The 17665-nt window shown below is 38.6% G+C and overlaps 1 protein-coding gene across 1 annotated transcript; it reads left to right on the plus strand.

Annotated features, from left to right (window-relative positions):
- The first annotated feature begins 3109 nt into the window (after positions 1–3109).
- On the plus strand, positions 3110–15230 carry LOC117305398. The gene is made up of 10 exons (XM_033790269.1): positions 3110–3196; positions 4560–4982; positions 5666–5808; positions 6709–6934; positions 8038–8294; positions 9347–10008; positions 10619–10792; positions 12160–12363; positions 13231–13279; positions 14860–15230. The coding sequence occupies exons 2-10, from the start codon at positions 4588–4590 to the stop codon at positions 15165–15167; spliced, it is 2418 nt and encodes an 805-aa protein (XP_033646160.1). The 5' UTR covers positions 3110–3196; positions 4560–4587; the 3' UTR covers positions 15168–15230.
- The last annotated feature ends 2435 nt before the right edge of the window (positions 15231–17665 follow it).

Raw genomic sequence — 17665 nt, forward strand, 5'->3', positions numbered from 1 at the left:
CATGAAAGCACACAACTTCATGGTGTTTTTCAGTCTTCCATTAATATCTCGCAACTTCGACGACCAATTGAGTTCAAATGTTCACAGCTTTGTTACTAATTATGATATTATTATGAGATATACCAAGTGGTCTTTGACAATTACCAATAGTGTCCATCAGTGTCTTTAATAACATAATGGAAAGATGGTGGAAGTTGCAAATACGGTTCTCCAGCTGCGATTTATTTTTTCATAATATCCAAAGTCGGTTTAAATTTAGTGACATCATCGATGTCGTCAGTATCCAACTTGTGGTTTCAAAGTGAAGTCACAATGGGGTCACACTTTGTACAAGGCATGCAAAGCTTTCATTGTGATTCGATCTTGTGTTGTAGCATATTATATGGTTCTCAGAGATAGGAAGTGTTGAATTGATCAACGTTCATTTTTACCATTATGACGTTTTCAGGGGCGCACCGCAGCTACAAGCAAATTAGTTCAAGTATGGGTGCGTTCGTTTAGCCTCCCCGGGTCGACCACGGTGTGTGGCGTTTTGTTTTTCCAGGACTAATGTGTGCAGATAATTACCCACGTTGTTCCTGGGAGAAAAAAAACCGCCACACACCGGGGTCGACCCAGGGAAGCTCGACCCAGGGAAGCTAAACGAACGCACCCATTGAAGTACATCATCATTTTAGTTCTGCCCTAACTTTATTTACAAACAAAACAGGCAAAGCAGCCAAGCTACAATTTAGTTTTCATAATTTCATTTAATAACAAAATATTCTAGCGAAGAGCACGCTACCAAACACTGAGCTTCAAGACTACGTTGTACGAACTTTACTTTTATTGAACCAGGGAATCAAAGGAAACGGTACGAGGAAGGTGTGTAATTTTTTTTGTTAATGATATTTCTTTGACACAAGATCGCCCCTTAAATTGTAAAGACAGGAAGCCAAGTAAACCGCATCAAAGTTCGTGTTTCATTCGTTTTTGGGGAAAACTGTAACCCGTGGGAAACACAATCTGAATCAAGCTTTTGACAAATTCAGCAAACTGGGTTTTCATTTTTTTCAGTTTCGTTATCCATTGATTTAGATGTTATTATAGAGTAGTTTTATAACAGTTTTCTCCAGGGTTTGAGAGAAAGGGGCTGGGTACTTTTTTGTTGAGAACACAAAACACAATGTCCACTTATCTTAAGTAAACTTACACGGTTTGAAGTGGTGATAAAAAGCTTCCCTTGAAACATTACTCACTGAGGCGCTGTAGTATTTGAGAAATGAGTCACACAAGGTCACGAACATAATGTTTTACATGCTGAAATAATGTTTGTCTTTAGAGACGAACTTATTGTCGTGACTTGTTTTCACTCATTTCTCAAAAACTACAGCACCTCCAGCTAGTAATATTTTAAGGTAAGCTCTCATTGATGTTGTTTCTCCCCTCCCTTAAAAGGCAGTGGACACTATTGATAATTGCCTTCACAGTTGTTGTATCTCAACATATGCATAAAATAACTAACCTGTAAAGATTTGAGCTCAATCGGTCATCGAACTTGCGAGATAATAATGAAAGAAAAAAACACCCATATCACACGAAGTTGTCTGCGTTTAAATGGTTGATTTCGAGACCTCAAGTTCTAAATCTGAGGTCTCGAAATAAAATTCGTGGAAAATTACTTCTTTCTTGAAAACTATGGCACTTCAGAGGGAGCCGTTTCTCACAATGTTTTATACCATCAACCTCTCCCCATTACTCATTACGAAGTAAGGTTTTATGCCAATAATTATTTTGAGCAATTACCAATAGTGTCCACTGCCTTTAACCTTCCATGGTGTAATCGGTCACTTATTAGGTGTCCTCTCCACGGTATTCAAGTCGTGGTGGAAGATGAGAGCCAATTGTCTTCGGAAGTTACCAACCCACTCATGCGCAATTTATTTTCTAAGTGTTCAAAAGAAAAATCCGCTTTTCGATTTAAATCGGGTAGTTAAAGTCATGTGATTTTTTTTTATTTTTAAATTGATCCGTGAATGAGTTATTCAAAATAATTTCCTCATTTGAGGACATGCGCCATGATGACATGAAACCAACACCATTAACAATGCACTGAATTCAAGGCATCTGAAAGCACACAACTTGTGCAACCATTATTTTGGTGTTTTTTGTTACATTATTCTCTCGCAACTTCGACGACCAATTGATTCAATTTCACAGGTGTATGTTATGCAATATGTTGAGATGAGCCTACCAAGTGAAAACACTGGTCTTTGACAATAATCACCAAGGTAATACAGTGTCTTATAATCGAATACAGTGTCTTATAGTCGAATAATTAGGATCGAGTCGTTACCCCCCCCCCCCCCCCCCCACCCCGTTACCCAAGTAGGCCTCTGAGCCCGAACCACGATGGTCTTGCACGTCTATCTGGGAAAGTGGCAATTAGAAGAAAAAACCTCACAGACATTTCGAGAGCTATCTTGTTGACATATTGACACCTTCAAACTCGTCTGTGACGAAATGCTGTATATTTGGTGACATCATCAACCAGTGTTGCATAAAGACGGAAGTAACCTTATTGTGAAAAAAAAAAAACCTTGAGTCTTGTTTATTAGTGTTTGATTGTACTAAACCGAAACTATAATAACGACCTGCGTCGTCATGTTTTATTTGTAAACAGGTTGTTAAACGGGGATTCCCCTACGCTCATTCACAACAGCGCGCTTTTGTTTGACTGGTTTACACGAGTTCCGCGGCTGTTGGAATACTGTAAACCCTTGTGTGTGTAACAGTTGGTACCCCGCGTAGCTTGGTATTTCCGGTGTACTATTATTAGACAGACCATGTGGAGGGACATAAGGACAAAGACTCTATGGGCAGAACAAACTAAATTAGCTGTGCTCCCGTTCCTAACTTTAAACTCTAGGCAGAATCGACAAGCGACAGTCTTATATTATAAAGAAACTATCGAACTGTCATGACTGTACTACATAAGTAGTAGTAGTAGTACACAATAGACGCTGCGTTAACTTGATCGAACTTCAGGCCACATTCTGCCAGCCCCTGTGAGCCCTTTATTTATTAGGTTTAGACGTTCAAACACGGCGCACGTCACGCACGGTAGCTACCGGTAGGTGCTACGTACAGCCAGTTGCGATAACGTTAACCCTCCTCAGCTAACTTCAGCTCGGTCCGATCTTCCTATATATAGCTGGTAAGTTGTTGTCATTTGTATTCAAAATATTTCCTCAGTGGTGTTGTGAGTGTTGTGGGGGGAGTTCGTGTTCTTACTCTTAAAATTGGTAACTACTCAAAATAATTGTTAGCGTAAAACTTAATTTGGTAACGAGTAATGGGGAGAGGTTGATGGTGGTATAAAACATTGTGCGAAACGGCTCCCTCTGAAGTGCCATAGTTTTCGAGAAAGAAGTAATTTTCCATGAATTTGATTTCGAGACCTCAAGTTTAGAACTTGAGGTCTCGAAACGCACACAACTTCGTGTGACAAGGGTATTTTTTCTTTCATTATTATCTCACAAGTTCGATGACCGATTGAGCTCAAATTTTCACTGGTTTGTTATTTTATGCATATGTTGAGATACACCAACTGTGAAGGCTAGTCTTTGACAATTACCAATAGTGTCCACTGCCTTTAAGGTTCGTGTTCTTAGTTAGATAGAATGATATTCGAAAGTGGTAAAAATGGGGCAAATCTGGTAACTCAAAAAAGAACAACATGGATGGGTCGACATTTCGTATTAAATTTCGCTCCAAATAGTTTTAACTGCGTTTCCTTCGACCCTAATAATTGAAATTTCGCTCTCGTTAGAAAGTGTTAGTGTGCACAGAGTCTCAAAATATAACTTTGTGGAACGTTGCACTAGCTAGGCTCCTCGGGCATATCACAGAAAGTCTTGAACTTACCTTGAGCCATGGAGGAATAAAATAAATTATAAATAATTTATTCCTCCATGCTTGAGCTTACTTGAATCCACCGACGCCATCTTACAACTGGGGAGGAGAAGGTGGTTCTGGTTACTGGGGCAGACAGCTTAGATAAGCTTATGTACAGCCCCCGACGTTCTCTAGGAATTTGTCCACATGCCCTTTAAAGTGTTCACACACTTATAGCTTCCTCTCAGGGAGAATATTTCAGTAATTTACCACTTTCTGGCTAAGACCCAGAACTGGGGCGCTGTACCGGTACTCCTTTTTTTCGCAAATTTTGACATTCTCGGTTGTACTAGCTAGTTCGACAGAGAATGTCAACATTTCTAAATAAACGAGTACAGCACCCCATCAGTTACTGGGTCTATCTCTGGCTAAACCAGAACTTCCTGAGGTTGAGGTTTGATCTTGATTTGTACAGTTTTAGTTGGTGGCCCCAGTTAAACCATTATACATGATGCTATGGAAAAGAACAGGTCTCAAACAAATAAATAGCTCCACAATACCTTGACGGAACATACTGAATGATGGAAGTGCCTAGAGTGTGCCTTGAGTGTCACCCTGAGTGACGGATAATCTCTTAAAGCCATTTAATTATTACATCATAACTTGTCTCATTTTTTCCTCAGGTGCGTTCAAATTTCATAAACATTTACCATGATAACGTGTAAGCAGTTGACCTACATGCTCCAAATCAAAGCTGCTGTCCTGATTGTGACCGGCTGGTCCACCATGTCCAGTCCTTTGCCGATCAGTTTCTCTTCAAGAGCCAACGACGGGATGACAAGACATTTGAGGAGCGTACTAAGTGAAAGACAGGAAGAGAACACGTTTTTTCAAGACAGGCGAGGCAGGCGTGATTATCTGACGAATCACACTAGTGATGAGACACCAACTTCTCTGACGACAACAACTATCTTTGATCGGTTGCAGCGAACAATTCCGAACGAGCCGGAGTGTATTGCTCACCACGAGTATGCGGTCATTGTTCCACCTTCGCAGGCTAACGACCCGGGGATGCTACGCTTCGAGAGTAACAATGGTGAAATAAGGTTTGCCCGCCTGCTTGCTTGCTCATTTAGACCGTATCGAACCACCCCTTAACTATGAAAGTTTATAATAATAAATCTTATAAAGCGCTGGTATCTAGAAAAAACTATGACTGCGCTAAAATCTGACCAAGGGAAACAATTAATTGTAGGCTTGACTGAAGAGGTAAGTTTTGAGATTGGATATGAATGAAGAAATGTCGGGTTGTGATCTAAGGGTGAGAGGCAAGCCGTTCCACACAGGGGGGATGCAACTAAGAAACTTCTATTCTCATAAACTTTCAACCTGCACGCCGGCTGGTTCTAGGGATGTGTGAAAGTGAAGCCTCTGGGACAAATTTCACTGATGTATTTTTTGATCACATAGGAATGAATAAACCATGCAACTAAGAAACTTCTATTCTCATAAGCTTTCAACCTGCACGCCGACTGGTTCTAGGGATGTGTCAAAGTGAAGCCTCTGGGACAAATTTCACTGATGTATTTTTGATCACATAGGAATGATTAAACCGTCCTTCAAGCACATTAGCAAGCTCGCTTGTCACACCCATGTATAAACACTTTTTACTGGTGTTATCATCCGTTTAAACACCCCCCACGTGATGCCCTCTTGGCCAATCAGAATGGACTGTCTTAGGTATTTATGAAATTTAATTATAAGATAAATTGTTACTTTTTTTCTGCAGATATTATTTCTGCCATAGATGCTCTATCTGCAATGCTGGTGTGCGAATTCTCAGGCACTGTACTAGCAAGAGAAACACGGTGTGTAGTTATTCGGAATGCATCGACCCAGAGGACTTCTTCGACCCTTACAAAAGGGCTTGCTGTGAGTAGTCCATCATCAAAATTAATATTGTATTTATTTAACTTTTTTTATAGAACTGCAAACTGTTTACCGAACTGTAGGCCTATATGGCAACGAACCAAAACACATCCTCTAAAACACAACAGCACCGTCTCAGACTCGCAGGGTACTCATCACGCAGAGACATCAAAGAACCTGTCTCTCAGCTTGTCACCTGGTCACCAAAACATTGAAGGAGAAACAGGGGAAGACAGAAGCTTAGCTATACAAATGCAGTTGCTAGGGACATTCGGGTGCTTGCAGCTGATTTTCCCAACAAAGGGCTGCGTTCGATTAGCTTACCTTGGTCGAACCCGCCTGTGCTCCCTCCGGTGAGCTCCTGACAAGAGCTAATCGAACGATCACACTCGCCCACTCGTGGTGATGTCATGTTCCTCGGGTCACCCCAAGTGACCCACTCCACAAGCAGGGCACTGGGGGCTGACCCGGCTGAGCCCCTGGAATGACGTCAAATCTATTCGAACGCATCGGGGGCAGACCGGGGTCAACCCAGGGAAGCTAAAGGAACACACCCTATGAGAGACATACCATCAAACCTATAAGTTTTAAATGATACGTCACTTTGTGAAAACAGTGGCGGTGTGTTTAACAGTCTCTGCCTGTAAGAATATAGTAAATTGGGGGGGAGGGGGTGTGATTCATGGGTTTTCTCAGATCTTCTTCTAACAAAATATAAGTAAAGCATTAAAGCCTGAACTGTTGGAGAGAGTCACCAAATTAATATTTTGGATTTATTGGATTGGTATGATGGGAATGTATTACTCGATTTGTTTAGAAGAAGATGAACCCATGAATCACCACTTGGTACATTCTTACCGGCAGAGACTCTCAAACTGTGTTTGTGTTTGTTTCTTTTATTAGTCAAAGTTCCACAAAGTAGCGGCACCACAACGCCTCCAATGACAACTCCACCTCCAGTCAGATGTGCAATAAAAAGTGTACCTGAGATAGAGATCGGGGATGAGGTTGACCATGTTATCCAGCCACAACTTCAAGGCAGTCATGTCAACATATTCGCTGTTCTGCTTCTTATAGTGTGCATTACTCTATTAACCCTCATGGCAGTAGCATCGATGATCTTCAGAAGGTAAAAAAAAGAAAAAAAATTAAACAATAATATTTTTATAGTATAATAATAATAATAACCAGTTTTTATATAGCGCTTTTCACACCCAGAGGGCGTCTCAAAGCGCTTCCAAAATTATTACCCCTGGTCACTGGGCCTTAATTCACTTTTTAAATGCTAAAACATCTCAGCTTCCCGGTGGGGATCGTATGCAGCCTAAAAACAATTTGGGTTGAACAAATTTTACTAGAGGAAGACTAGTGTCATGGCGGAGTGGCTAAGAGCACTGAATTCAACCAAACTCTGGTCTTTCGAATCAGCAGAGTGTTGGTTCAAGTCCCAGTCATAACACTTAATTGTGTACTTAAAAAAGACACTTAACCATTGCTTCGGTAAGAAGAGAAAACAATCGTCTAAGACCACAGATTCACATAAAACTTACCAGTCTAATGTTGATGATAGGAGAAAACATCACTTGAAATATTTCTGTCTGAAATGTAATATTTGATGAGAAATAAATAAAACTACTTTCCTGTTTGGAGTTTATAGCTCAGTGAGCTTTTTATTCATCTGTTTTGAATTGATGTCAAGCAAAATGTGTGATCGGTTTTTCACTTTTTTTCTTATCATTACCCAGTTTGCCAATCAATCTCAAACTTCTACCGGTTTGTCAGTTTATGTTATAGTGGAATACATAAAGTTCTTGCCCTCTCTGCCACCAACTGTTTCGTTAGCAAAAAACAATTTTGTAATGTTCCTTTAAGGGGTGATAACCAAATGTATACATTCCCTATAAAGGAACATTACAGAATTGGTTTTTGCTAACAAAACAGTTGCTAGCAGTGTATTCACTTTATGTAATCCAGCATATTACACAAATGTACATAAACTGACAAACCTGTAGAAGTTTGAGATCGATCGGCTATCTGGGTCATGAGCGATAAATTGAGCGATAAACTCCATACGCAAAGTTAAATTATTTATTTCTCATCAAATATGACATTTCAGGCAGAAATATTTCAAGGGATGTTTTCAACTATCATCATCATTAGACTGTAAGTTTTATGTAAATCTGTGATCTTCACGATTTTGTTTTCTTACCAATTCTGTAACGTTCCTTGAAGGTTGTCTAAACGAGGAAGAGCGATACCAAGGTCTTCTTTGGAGATTTCATCTCACTCGACTGTTACAGTAATCGATAACCCTCAACGTACATATGAGTCTTCAAGATGTCAGCTAGAGGTAGGCCTAGCGCAGGACTTGATAGTTTCACTGGATCATCAGGAGAGTCAGTTGGGGATACAGCGAGAGCAGGAGACTTTTTATAACCAGGAAAACAGTCATGATGAGATCGTCAACGGAGCAGTCTCTGTTTTAAAAGGTATAATAACCTTGCTAATAATAACCCTGTCTCCTGACGATGACTAGAGCAAGCTAGTCGAAACGTTGAGACAAATTCAGAACAGACTCCGCGGCAGTACAGTTAATTACGATCCTATAAGCTAAAGTAGTAGTCCAGTCTAATTTCTATACCATCCGCCCTGGTAATAGTTAAAAAGCAGGACAGTTCTTTTCAGAACTGAGAAGTCTCCCGAACCTCCGATTATCTACTCCGCGGCAGTAGAATAAAGCAAGACAGTTCCCCAAGAACAACTCAACCTGGCAAGTAGATACACACATGGTGTTACCGCAAACCAAATATACATTGATACCTCACCATGCAATGCCTCAAATCCTAAATAACCTTGTTATTATTATCATGATTGGTTAATTAAAAATTCAAACATCGCAGCCCAAGGGCTGAATTGCGTTTAAAAGATTATACAACAAGAACATGCATCCTTTAAAAATGAGTACCGGTACTGTGAGACACCCTTTGGTTATAATAATGGTAATAATAATAATAATAATAATAATAATAATAATAATAATAATAATAATAATAATAATAATAATAATACCAATGATTATAAAGCACATTTCTCAATAACCGTCTCAATGCGCTTGACATTAGTGCCCTGGTCATCGGACCAATAACGCCCTTTAATATACTTTAATTAGTATACAGCTGGTGTTGCAAATTACCGTGCTCCAAGCTTTCATTCACATAAACCATCTCTGCCCCGCCTCTCACAGGAACCCATTTTACTCCTGGTATGGAGAGAAGCTTATGGTAACGTAACATGTGTCTTGCTCAAGGAGTCGAGTGTCACGACCGGGATTCAAACCAGCATCACAATGACTTAAACACCAGGGGCCGATTTCACAAAACTTTACGCAACTGCGTAAGTCCACTTGCGCAACGTTTATGGCGCAAGTTGCTCCATAAACGTTGCGCAAGTGGACTTACGCAGTTGCTTAAAGTTTCGTGAAATCGGCTGCAGAACTTGAGTCCGGTGCTCTTATACAAACTCTTTTCTTTTTCTTAAAAAGGTACATCACCCTACTGGTTGGTAATGATGGGTCATTTTGGTCCAGAAGGAGGTGTTCTCAGATGTCAAGATTCAGACGTTGTGTTGGAGATCCCTCCTGGAGCTATTCCAACCAGTCATCCCCATCAACTCATCCAAGCTAAGATATCGCTAACCCCGAGTGCGGCAGCTCCGGAACTTGCAAGTAACCCCGATTTTCTTTGTCTCACACCCGTCGTCGAGTTTGAGTCACCAGGGCTCGATAAGTTTAGAGAGAATGTCCTGATCAGACTTCCTCATAAAGCTTGCATGACCTACGACCCCAGTTGGTCCTTCCGCGCCCACTTCACAGATCCCACCTCTGCAACCAAAATAAATCCCACTCCTGCTACTACATGTAAAGTTCCTTTGAGTGATCCCTGGTACTTTGTTAATCTGAAGAACCACATGAGTAAGTCTGGAAGAAGCAGCCAAAGGAGGTCCGAGTCAATGAATAGGGGCGTATCTTGCACAGTTGATGAGAGGTACTTCAACATCTCTACGCCACACTTTTCCAAATACGCTTGTAGTGGATGTCACAAGAACCACCCTCTGCATTTTGAAACTGTCGTCTACGCCAGCCACTTGAAAGTCGGAGATAAGGAGGAGGTGAAACTGATCATTTACATTATGGATCCAATCAAGGTAGAAGATTTTTTTTATTTATTTTGTTAAAGTTGCCTCTCCTGAAGGTGATCCCCTGGCTGCCACTTCCCAGGTTGTATCGTAGTTTGGGTGTGATCCCTGGCTACACGGCAGTTAGGCGTTACATTGCTTCTGACTGGCAACCCTGAACAAACATATTGACAAAAAAGGGAGACCCCCAACACAGTGCTAGGTATCTGAGTTGGTAGAGCGCCGGTCAATAATCCCGAGGTCGATGGTTCAAGTCCCACTCTAGTCAATTTTCTTTGTTTCAAACCTGGCCCACCCAAATCATTAAAAAAAATTGCTTTGGAAAATTTTCCCAAAACACATTACTTAAAGGAGAATTCTTTTTTCGTAATAGTTTATACTGTAAACAGCTGCATTCCCCCAAGTAAGTTTTCACGATCATCAGATGTTGAAGTATTTACTTTAATGGGAAAGCTCTGTTAAAGAATGTTCGAGTCTCGCCAAAAAAAAACACTGAAAGTATAATCCTCTTCGCTTATTAGTGGGTGTGTTTACGTTGAATTATTACATCCCTATCGTTAATTCTGCAGATTTTTTTGTGATTTTATTCTAGGATTGCCGTAAAATGGTGGAGCAATAACAGCGAGAGGCTAATCCTCCACGTAGCCGAGTGTCCGATTACCATTCAGTTATCTTGGAGTACAACAAGAAGAGCAAAGACAATCATTCTCTGGAGGTGACGCTGATCGATGGCATTGAGAATGATGACTGGCAATGGAAGCTACAGTACGAAAACCACGTCAAGTGCACACAGGTAAGCCTAGGAAGGGAAAGAGTACCTTTTACAAAAATTATAATAAAAAAAACAATTTTTATAACTAGCGCTTTTCGCACCCGACGGGTGTCTCAAAGCGCTTCCATTGGTCAGTGGCTACAAAGTACATTTTGCTTGTTTTGTTGGTTTCCATTGTTCAGCATGTATGAGTGGTTTGGTGAAACTGCTTTGTTCCAATACCAACCATCCCCCCGGTCGTCAAAGAGTTGCTATTGATAGGCTCGCATAAGTGCTCTGCCTCTACGATAGGATTCTGTAGGTTGGGTCTTCTTGTCTAGGAGCGGTCCTACTACTTGCCGTCAACTCGCCGTCAACTCAGTTTCGTGCCGTCAACTCATTAAATATACATCCAAAATTTAGAAATAGGGCATGGAAGTGTTAAGTCTGGGCTAAACTACATATTTCTCATGGTTTTCGGTAAAATTTCATTTGCAAAAACGACTTTGTGTTGATAAAAAAAATAGTACCAATCATTTGACATCTTGGGCCAAGACTAATCAATGTGAAAAAGCAAGATGGCGGCCGACGGTTTTGCTGCTTCGAGATAATTTTTTTACGAGAAAAAAGCTCAATTTGTATTCCGAAATGTAACCTAAAACTTACACAAATGCTCTTTTAGCTAATACTTTACAGTTGTATGCTTCTTTTGTGGATTTTAAATGTATATTGGAGGAGTTGACGGCGAGTTGACGGCACAAGTGAGTTGACGGCGAGTTGAAAGCAAGTAGTAGGACCCTCCAGGAGTATTGAGAGAGGAGTGTCATATGCCTAGTTGTGTGTGCTTTCAGCTGTCATCTTTGCTTTTGATGTTGCTTCGTTGATTAAGTTCAGTATTGCTGATGCGTTCCGAATGTTGAGTGCGTATCGATCGAAGCTAGTTCCGTAAAGCATATATTTAACAAACACTCTCCTGCTTATTAGATGAAAAGAGAATGAAAGAAATTGATCATTCCTTATGTACTCATTTTTGCAAACTGCCCATGGAATACTTGACAAAACAAATGAATGACTTTTTGATACCCTTTGCTAACTCAGATGTTTGGATTCAGTCAAGCAACATTCCATGGACAGCTTCAAACATGACTGCTTTCAGTAAAACAGGCATAACTTCTCTTAGAAATAATCAATTTGTTTCTTTCTGTTTTACAGATAAGCAAGAAAGAATGCTTGTTTTTGTAATATATGTACTTCACTGGGGTTTTGAGTGTCATTTGTTTTTTTGTTTTTAAATCACAAATCTCCGGTCAACTTTTTGACTCTCCCTTTACATACGTATAGGAATGAACTATCAATATTATCAAGTGTCTAATAAGTTTTTCTTTGTACTTTTTTTTTGGTCGTTAAAGTTAATCAAGTATCAACATCTTGTTCGGTGTTGTTCTTGCCTCGGTCCGTTCCTACATACGTTCGATCTGGAACTAAAACCTGGCACAATGAAGGAGCCGTTGTCTGTGTTTAAAGCGATGCTGTCCTTCAGACAACAACACCAGAACGCGGGTCCCCTGGGGGAACCAGTCAAATTCGTCGTAACCCTGCCATTGTCAGACCAGGTTCGTAATAATATTAATATTAATAATAATAATAATAATAATAATAATAGTAATAATAGACGTTATGAATGGATGTCATCCAGCCACCAAGAAACGGTAAACTGATGAAAAAACTATCAAAATGCCCAGCATGTATTCGCGACGCACAGGTTTGGCAAATAAACTGCCGCATTTTTACCTCGAGGTGACGGCGCCCTTCTCATATGACATCATGTGCATAGACCTTATCGCAAATACCAATGCGCAAGCGCAGACTGTTGAATGAGGTGCATTGTGGGATTGATATGGATCAAATTTGGATTCCAGCTGGACCACAATGCACCTAATTACAAGCTTTACGCGCGCGCCCCGCTATTTACGAAAAGGTCTATAGACCTTTTGGCAAATACTTGGGCGCGCGCGTAAAGCTAGGAATTAGGTGTATTGTGGTCTACCTGGTGATCAAATTTGATCCATAGCTATCCCACAATTCACCTCATTCAACAGTTTGCACTTGCGCATTGGTATTTTCGAAAAGGTCTGTAAAGGTCTATAGTAAGCAAGATTTATACAGCGCCCAACGTCAACCCAGTCACTGAACGTTTGACATTGTTATAAATAGAAGTTGTATAAGACAAAAAGTACCCATCAAAAATTACAAAGAATTTCTTGTTTACATTGACAGCGATGTGCATTAGGCACATATATTCAGTACCTTTGATGTGTATATTAGGCACATGTATATTATGTTCAGTACCTTCCAGATTTCTGTGACAAAAAAAACAAATTCATAGGCAAATCACTCGAGTGGGATTCCAACCCACAACCTTTTGAATTGCTTTACTGTTCATACACTGTAAATAGTTTTCTTCTTTCTGACATGTGTAGTGCTTTCAAAGACAGCTTAGCAGTGCAAGAAACACAGGGAGCATTGGAAGTGAGTAACATACGTGTTTTTTTAAAGTCAGTTTTCCCTCTTTCTTTTTCAAAAGCATTTCTGTGGTTCTTGCCGATGACTATCCTCTGTTGCAAAATAAATTATGGAACCACAAAAACCTCTCAAAGTCATTCAATTTAAAAAAAAAAAAAAAAAAGGGGGAAATAAAAGCACTGTATTCAGCTGATACATTTTACTGTCATGATATGTTTCTTTATAATTGTTTCAAAACAATGCAGCCCACATAATGACACTGTCTAGAAAATCCTGTTACTTTCCCCATTCTGAAACTTCACAGGCTCCATTGTCCACTGTCATGATATGTTTCTTTATAATTGTTTCAAAACAAATGCAGCCCGCATAATGACACTGTCTAGAAAATCCTGTTACTTTCCCCATTTTGAAACTTCACAGGCTCCATTGTCCCCAAAGCACTTAATGGCAAGGCTCCCCCTTTATCTCAGAACTAGTTCAAGTTCACACTCCTTCAAGGAATCTTTGATCCAGTTCCATGCTTCTCCTCAATGAACCCAAGTCACAACACTCTTGTGTTGACAAGTATTTTCCTTCTGCTGTGCCAAAACTCTTCACTTCAGAGCTTATCTTTTTGTATGACTAATTTTGTTGTGTGTTTTTTCTTTCGTTTTGTTTTGGGGTTTTACTGCACCTTGATCACCCAGTAGGGTGGATATGTGCGCATTACGAGTCTTTGTCGTTATCATTATTATTTAATATAATTATCAATCAGCAAGGTGTTGAAAAAAAAAACATTATCCTTAACAAAGGCACTGTACACGTTTGGTAATTATCATGGACCAGTATTCGCATTTGATGAATCCCAACATATGCAAAATTAATTAACAAATTTGTAAAAATTTGGGCTCAATTGGTCATCGAATTTGAAAGAGAATAGTGAAAGAAAAAATACCCTTGTTTCAGATGCATAATAAAAGACTTCAGCTGATGTCATTCATGTTTGAGTGAGAAGTTACCTCTTTCTCAAAAATTACGTTACTTCAGAGGGAGCCGTTTCTCAGTGAGAAAGTAAAAAGGGCTCCCTCTGAAGTAGTTTTCACCAAGGTTTTTTATTTTGTGCATATGTTGAGATACACCAAGTAAGAATACTTGTCTTTGACAATTACAAAAAGTGTCCACTGTCTTTAAAGACAGTGGACACTATTGGTAATTGTCAAAGACCAGTCTTCTCACTTGCTGTGTCTCAACTTATGCATAAAAGAACAAGCCTGTGAAAATTTGAGCTCAATTGGTTGTCGAAGTTGCGAGATAATAATGAAAGAAAAAAACACCCCTGTCATCACGAAGTTGTGTGCTTTCAGATGCCTGATTTTGAGACCTCAAATTCTAAATCTGAGGTCTCAAAATCAAATTCATGCAAAATTACTTCTTTTTCGAAATCTACGTCACTTCAGACGGAGCCGTTTCTCACAATGTTTTATACTATCAACAGCTCTTCATTGCTCGTTATCAAGTAAGTTTTTATGCTATTAATTATTTTGAGAAATTACCAATAGTGTCCAATGCCTTTAACTGTAAAAATGTGTCATTTATCCTTGTGACAGGCACACGCGTCATTGAAAACCATATTGATGTTGTTCTGAGGAAGCTACTCCCTAAAGATTGGCGTCGTCTCTTTCGCAAGCTGATGGGCACAGATGTGGAAAACGAGATCCAATGTATCGTAGCAAGAAACCCAACTGACGTTAACGAACACAAACATGATGCTCTTCTGAGTTGGACACGAAGTCATGGCCGAGCTGCGACTCTCAATGTGCTCATTAGCGCATTGAGAAGCTGTGAGCTCACTGAGATTGCCGAGTCTCTGGAAGAAATTACCAACAGGAACTTGTTAAAAGAGACTGCTATTTAAAGGCAGTGGATACTATTGGTAATCACTCAAAATAATTATTAGCATAAAATCTTTCTTGGTGACCAGTAATTGGGAGAGGTTGACGGTATAAAACATTGTAAGAAAGGGCTCCCTCTGAAGTGCCATAGTTTTCGAGAGAGAAGTAATTTTCCACCAGTTTGATTTCGAGACCTCAAATTACTCAATGTTATTGTTAGCATAAAAACTAACTCAATGAAGAGCTGTTGATAGTATTAAACATTGTTTTTGTACATGGAAATAGAGAGAATAACAAAACTATATGTGTGTTTTTTAGAGAGGAAGACCAAAGATTGTTTTCTAAAGTCTTTTCATCAATATTTCAATTTGATTGAATTATACATGAATTCAGAGAATTCAAAGTAATTCAATGTTGGACATAAAATAAAATGATGCGAGTAAAGTGTTTTTTTAAGATCAACTATTGTTTTTTTTTATCAAATAATCTTGGGAAAAGATTTAAATATTATATATATATATTATATATATATATATATATATATTATTATTTGTCCTCGCCACTTCACTCCTATTGGTTCATAGCCACCAATATTGTTTCTGAAATAGAAACTTTGATTGGCTGTTATTTTCCCGCTTCTTTCTGGATCCTTTCCTTAATCCCTTTCCCCCTCTCTTTTTCTATAAATGGATATGTATTTGTTTGTACTTGTTTTATGCCTCTGAAGAAGGTCCGGATTGGATCGAAAGCTAAGGCCATCTACCCTATTCATTATATATATATATATTATAATAGAAAAGCCATTGCAATTGTTAAAAGAAGTATTTCAGTTTTTCATAGAAGTAAGAAATCGGAGTAATTTTGCTACTCAAATTTATTTGTACACTAAAATGTATTCTTAAGTGTGGTATAATAATTATGCTTTATGTTTTGTTTTTTTCTAATTGAACAAGAAAAGCTAAAGTGTGTGACATGAGGCATGAATTTCGTTTGTATTTTTGTTTAAAATTTCCCACATTTTGTTTTGTATTTGTTTTTTTGCTTTTTTAAAGTCCCCTGTTTTAGAAACATTTATTTGTACACTAAAAACGTATTCTGCTTAAAAGTGTGTTATATGTTTTATGTTTCTAAACGAAAAAGAAGGCTGAGGGTTTGGCATGAGTCATGAGTGAAGTTTTTGGAGCTCTCGTTTCAAATTCCCACATTTTGTTTTGTATTTTGTTTGCTTTTGTAATTTTAATATCCCCTGTTTTGGGCCTACATTCCAATTTCTCAGTTCTCAAAATGTCCCCCGTACTTTAAAACCATTTTTTTTATTATAATGTTGCATTGTGTTTTTAAATTGAAAACCAAGGGCTATTTTCGCAAGTGTTTGGAAGTAACTGGGGAAAACAAATGAACTGACTGTTTTAAGACAGGAAATTTTAATAACTTTTGAAATAATGTTAATAGTTTTTTAGTAAACGAAATTGAACTATGCAAGTAATAAAATAAAGCTATGTTAACAGAGGTAGGTATTGGGATCAACAGATATTTGTGAGTTGCCCGTTAGGTGTATATTTTGTGATACAAATGTTGTTGTTTTTTGTTACTGTATTTTATTTGGAACTAATATTGCAAACTAATCTATGCAACTCAATGCAACTTGTATATATTTGAATAGAAGTGGATAAACTTAAGCATCCATAGTGATGCAGATGTGAAATGATTACAATAAAATTACAGAAATTGTACTACTTTAAAAAGAAAACTGTTATTCTACTTACATTTCAATCCAAGTGCTGTTTTCAAGGGTTTGGAAGCAACTTGGCTTTTAAGCAAGCACATTTTAATATTGTTTGAAATTTGTAAATATTTTATAGTAAAAGGAAACGTTTAAAATTAATTATATATCTGTGATACTCTTGGTGTTATGATATTTTGTTTTATCAGATAGGCCAATTTTTTATTTTATTTTACTATTAAATTGCATAAAAATTATCTATGCATTTCAATAAAAAATAATTTGTAAATTTGGAATAGAAGTTAATAAACTGAAGTATCCATCTTTTTAATAATTGTTGTTCCCCAAATTTGTTTATGTTTTTCAATATCACTATGATCGATGCAGATGCAAATGAATAGGAGACTTTCCAACGCTAGGTGGCAGCAGACATACCGGGTAAATTTCCATTGTTTACGTAGTTCTGAACATGCGCATAATTCTGAGAACAATGGATTTACCCGGTAAGTCTGCTGCCCTCTATCGTCCCAGAAAGTCTCCCATTGCTTTCACTTTAAAATTTTACCAAGGTTAGACCAAAACAAATTGCTAGATGCTCTGACGGGAGTCCATGGGTTTTGTGCACCCACCCTCCGTCCTTACAAACTACAATGGCCCCGTTTTAGGGGCCAATTTCATAGAGCTGCTTGAGCAAAACATTTGGTTATGAAGCACAAAAATGGCTTGCTTATTTTACACACGTTATTGGCCAAAATGTCATGCCGTATTTGCTTGTGACTGGTATTGAGCTATTGTTTA

This window comes from Asterias rubens, chromosome 22 (genome assembly GCF_902459465.1).
Source record: "Asterias rubens chromosome 22, eAstRub1.3, whole genome shotgun sequence".
NCBI classification, from domain to species: Eukaryota; Metazoa; Echinodermata; class Asteroidea; order Forcipulatida; family Asteriidae; genus Asterias; species Asterias rubens.